Source organism: Panicum virgatum, chromosome 3N (genome assembly GCF_016808335.1).
Source record: "Panicum virgatum strain AP13 chromosome 3N, P.virgatum_v5, whole genome shotgun sequence".
Lineage (NCBI taxonomy): Eukaryota > Viridiplantae > Streptophyta > Magnoliopsida > Poales > Poaceae > Panicum > Panicum virgatum.
In genome coordinates, this window is record NC_053147.1 from 17,411,231 (window position 1) to 17,416,029 (window position 4,799).

General features: G+C 47.7%; 1 protein-coding gene across 2 annotated transcripts; it reads left to right on the forward strand.

Moving 5' to 3' along the window:
• Positions 1-1,636: 1,636 nt before the first annotated feature.
• LOC120664736 (lipid phosphate phosphatase 2-like) lies at positions 1,637-4,506 on the forward strand. Of its 2 annotated transcripts, none has more exons than XM_039944050.1 (8): positions 1,637-1,826; positions 2,077-2,322; positions 2,422-2,509; positions 2,602-2,711; positions 2,859-2,952; positions 3,028-3,216; positions 3,321-3,380; positions 4,157-4,506. In XM_039944050.1, the coding sequence occupies exons 2-8, from the start codon at positions 2,080-2,082 to the stop codon at positions 4,330-4,332; spliced, it is 960 nt and encodes a 319-aa protein (XP_039799984.1). In that variant the 5' UTR covers positions 1,637-1,826; positions 2,077-2,079; the 3' UTR covers positions 4,333-4,506. The 2 variants fall into 2 exon arrangements, with proteins under 2 accessions (XP_039799984.1, XP_039799985.1); XM_039944051.1 differs by lacking the exon at positions 1,637-1,826 and adding an exon at positions 1,841-1,977.
• Positions 4,507-4,799: the final 293 nt, after the last annotated feature.

Genomic DNA, 4,799 nt, shown 5'->3' on the forward strand with positions numbered 1-4,799 from the left:
TGAAAGTAAAATTCTTTGCCTGGCTCCTAGGCCGGGGATGCCTGAACACTCGGGCCTACCTCCATCATCGGAACATCAGGGCACTAGAAGACTCCTGGTGTGTGCACTGCCCTGGTGTTTTGGAAACCGACGTTCACATCTTCGTTGGTTGCCATAAAGCACATGTTGTTTGGGCCCGGCTTGGCATCTCCATGCACTGCGACCTGGTTCAGCGTCCATGGGACATTGGTGTTGGTGTCACTTTGCCTGATGTGCTCCGCGTGGACTTCTTCCTCCTACTGCTCTGGCACTTATGGAAGGCTAGGAATGCCATGATTTTTTATCAGCTCTGACTTGCCTCCTCGCGAGGTTCTCAATCGAGTCGCCTTGGATCGACGCTTGGACGAAACGGTACAAGAAACATAGGCTGGAACTACAGGTTTGGCGAGATTGGCTCGCAACATGTAATCCTCCCCCTTCCTCAACTCTTCCCTCCTAACCCTATCCCCTGTATCTCCTTTCTGGTATGCCGGGAATCAATTGGATTGTACAAAAGTTTTCAATTAATGGTAGGTGGGGATCTCCCTCGATATTGCTCGAAAAAAAATATCTTACGGGAATGTCTCTCAGCCTCTGAAACTTTATCACGCCACGCGGAATGATGTCATCTTGTGGACAAACATGTCCAAGCAATGTCGTTTCACTGCTCACATTGCACATCGACGCCAGTTTCAATTATTGTGTGGATCAATTAGTAGATCATTAGCACGGTGCTGACGGAACTGCTGCTACTGTTGTGTGTTTGTTCAGCTGTACACTTGTACTCTATCAGCCAGTTTCCAAAATTTTCCATGCGCTACATTAACTTCGAACGTTTTATCACTAATTAAAAATATTAAATGTGGATAACTGAAAAAACTCATTTCATAACCCTTAGGTAAAATTGTGGGAAGAATCTAATGTATCTAATTATGTAATGATTAAGCAATGTCGTACTATAGTAAATAATATTTAAGAATAGATTAATTATACTTAATAGATTCGCCCTGCGATTTCCCATCCATCCATGTAATTAGTTTTATAATTAGTCTATATTTAATACTTCTAATTAGTGTTGTAAAAATTAGCAAAAATTTTTGCCAAATTTTTTTTGTCAACTAAACGCGCCCTGAAGTGTTCTTTACTGTTTGGACGAGAAGAAACTTCTATCTGCAAAATTCGGCTGTCTCCATGTAGTCGCCTCGAAGGTCAGACGCCGCCGTCATGGATCAATACAAATACAAGGGCTGATCGTCTCTGCCCAGCGTAGATTGTAGGACACGACAATTAACAGGTGTGAGTAGTTGTGGTCAAACTCCCCGTGCTTCCTTAACCACTAAGTTATTAGAACGATCAAAAAAATGTGGATGCATTTGTCCTCTTCGAGTGTACAATCTCGATTCTCACAGTCCGAGGTTGGATGTTAGCATCAGCCGTTAAGCTAGTGGCTATTCCTCCCCTCAAGGCCACGCGCGGAGAGGCTTACTCACACAGGTCAGGAGGAGCCAGCTACCCTACCAATTCAGGAACTGAACATTCAGCAGACACCAGCCCGTTCCGGTCTCCTGGATTGAATTGAAGAAGCCTTCTCGTCTTCGAATCGGGGCAGAGACCGCCTGTCCCTTATCTACCTGCCCCGGACCCCCGGTTGGTCATCAGCACTGCATAATGTGCATTATATGTACAGATCAATCGGCCTGTCTCGATGCTCTTTCCATCGCTGCCGTCGTGCAGGGGAGACTCGGGGAGGAGCTTGTTGCCGCTGGCGTTGACTTGCGCAGGCGCAGGAAGAAGCTCCTCTCCTATCCGTGAGTTTCTGCGTGCCAATTCCTGAATTTCATGTCGTCTCTCCCTCTCCTTCTCTCCCAAGATTGGCAACCGGCATGTGCGGTCGGGATCACGGCAGCTGCAACCTGCTCAACCAAACAAGCTGTTGGCTGTTGCTTCCTCTCCTAACTGGTCGCTGCAGCTGCCATCCTTCGTCTTGAATTCTGCAACCGTCCTCCTGATGTGATCAATTCACCAGCTCATTCTTCGATTGCCATGTCCGATCATCAGGAGATGCCGCCGCCGCCGCCCGCGCCGCCGACCATCCGCCTGGGCCCCCCGCACCCGTACCTGAAGACCCACGGGAGCAAGGTCGCGAGGCTGCACCTGTTCGACTGGGTCGTGCTGGCCCTTCTCGTCGCCATCGACGTGGGGCTCAACCTCATCGAGCCGTTCCACCGGTTCGTCGGCGCGGACATGATGGCCGACCTCCGGTACCCCCTGAAGCGCAACACCGTCCCCGTCTGGGCCGTGCCGGTACATCCATCAATACATACATCCTTTCCTTGCACAAGACGGACCAAGAAAATCATTTCGCTGGATGATATTAAAGATCGCTGTTTTCAAATTGGGCAGATATACGCAGTCATCGGGCCGATCATCATCATCGTCGGGATCTACATGAAGCGGCGGAACGTCTATGACATGCACCATGCCATTCTAGGCAGGCTCTTCTTGCAGTGGCGTCCCTTTGCTTCGGTTGTTCTTCGTCAGTTTGTTTTAGGCTTCTGACAAGGGCTTGCTGTGGATGAGCAGGCCTTCTGTTTTCCGTGCTCATCACCGGCGTCCTGACCGACGCGATCAAGGACGGAGTTGGCCGGCCGCGCCCCAATTTCTTCTGGCGCTGCTTCCCTGACGGGGTGCCGGTGAGTTCTGTACTTCTGTTCTGAACCTCCATGACCTGAACCGTCAGAGACTTCAGAGTTCGCTAGCGTGTTTCTTTTCCTCTCCCCAACGTGACGCACGATGATCTCATTGCTCCATTATTCGACGTGTCGCTGTCGTAAATTCAGAAGTTCAACAACATCACCACACAAGTCATATGCCACGGCGACCCGGCTGTGATCAAAGAAGGGCACAAGAGCTTCCCCAGCGGCCACAGCTCATGTACGTGGGTGACCTCCTGCGACTCTGAAAAACATACTGGGAGTAGCTTTTGTTCATGTACGTCCTCTCTTCCAGGGTCCTTCGCTGGGCTAGGCTTCCTGTCGTGGTACCTGGCCGGGAAGATCAAGGCGTTCGACCGGCGCGGCCATGTGGCCAAGCTCTGCATCGTCCTCCTGCCGCTGCTGCTGGCGACCATGGTCGCCATCTCGAGGGTGGATGACTACTGGCACCACTGGCAGGATGTGTTTGCCGGTGGAATACTGGGTAGGCTCATCGATTCAGCTGGCTCACCTACAGAACTCTATGGACAACTACCGTTTCTGAACAGAGAATACAGGTTCACGCTGCCGTTGGTGTGTTACTCGCAGGTTTGGTGGTTGCGTCCTTCTGCTACCTGCAGTTTTTTCCCCCACCGTCTGGTGAACCAGGTACGACCGTACGATGCGTCATTTGCAATTTCGCATACAGAAACAGAGTATCATTTTTTTCTCTCAAAAAGAAAAATGAAGAAAGCATCTCCAAGAGACATTTTATATCTTCTCTAATTTATAGGAATAGAGATTTTGATGAAAAATTAGCCTCCAATAGACTCTTCAAATGAATATCCAAAGATAGATATCCTCTATTCCAGATTTCAAGTTAGTCAAAGATGGAGAGTAAGGATGGCTCTCTAGACTACAAATAAAATATAGAAGAGTTGTTGGAAAAAACAAAGATATGGAAAACGATTTTCACTCAAATGACTCTCCAAATGATAATTTAGATAGTAGATTTTGGAAAAGCTCTTGGCCCAAACGTTTTGTTTATCTGAATCAACCTGGGCCGTGATGGCCCAGTTTCTTGAACCAGGCCTTATGCCAATTATGGGCTGAAGTATGCTCGGCGTCTCCGTGTCCGTCCATTTATTATGACGTCCTTTGTCAATATTTTCCTTTCCGAGCACTCTTATTTCCCACCCAAGTTGGAAAACAAAAGTTTGTTTCCTCTTCCTATGGCTGATAGTACAATTTAGATTTTATCCCCTCTTCCTATGCCAATAAAAGAGTACCAGATACAATCCAGATTGTATCCAGTTTAGGTTTATTGGTTTAGTGGACTTTAAGTTCCGTATTTACAAGTCTACAAGACTAAAAGGCAGTCAAGAAAAAACAACAACAGTACAAGACTAGAAAGCTGATGCTTTTTTTATCCTGTGGAGTTGCAGGATTTTGGCCTCATGCGTACTTTGAGCACATTCTTAACCCCGAGGCCGAGGACCCAGTGCAGTCGACAACCAACTCGAATCACCGTCGATCACTGTCCGGAGGACCAGTGGCAATGGAGATGGGAAACGTAAACCAAGAACTGGGCTCCATGGAAGAAGGCCGCCGAGCTCGGTGACCTGCTGTCTGCCGGTGTTGCCGTTACGAATAGAACCGAGTCCATTTCGTATTTCTCTTTTTTCCCCTCATTGTACGTTTGATAGATGTTTTTGATCTGTATAATAGCGTCTTGTAAATTAAAATTAGGTGAAAAGCATCATGGATTCATCCACAATGTTGGTATGTTTGAGGTGACCGTGGCCCTCAATCCATGCGTCCGCATGATCAGCACGACGTACGGAAGCACGCCCAAATTCAGATTCCTGTGTGCTGGATGAGTGCAGCTCACCGACCAAGCTACGATTGCCACAGTACAAGGTCTGTTTAGATCCAAAATTTTTACACCCAAAACGTCACATCGAACATTTGGACACATGCATGAAGTACTAAATAAAGTCAATTTACAAAATTTTTTGCACGGATAGGTTGTAAATCGCGAGATGAATTTAAGGAGCCTACTTAATTCATGATTTGCAACAGTGATAC

Excerpts from the sequence above, each read along its gene's own strand:
- LOC120664736 (XM_039944050.1), top strand. The coding sequence starts at position 2,080 with ATGCCGCCGCCGCCGCCCGCGCCGCCGACCATCCGCCTGGGCCCCCCG. Across the intron at positions 2,510-2,601 it reads CATGCACCATGCCATTCTAG|GCCTTCTGTTTTCCGTGCTC; the intron begins GCAGGCTCTTCT and ends GTGGATGAGCAG. Across the intron at positions 2,712-2,858 it reads GCTTCCCTGACGGGGTGCCG|AAGTTCAACAACATCACCAC; the intron begins GTGAGTTCTGTA and ends TCGTAAATTCAG.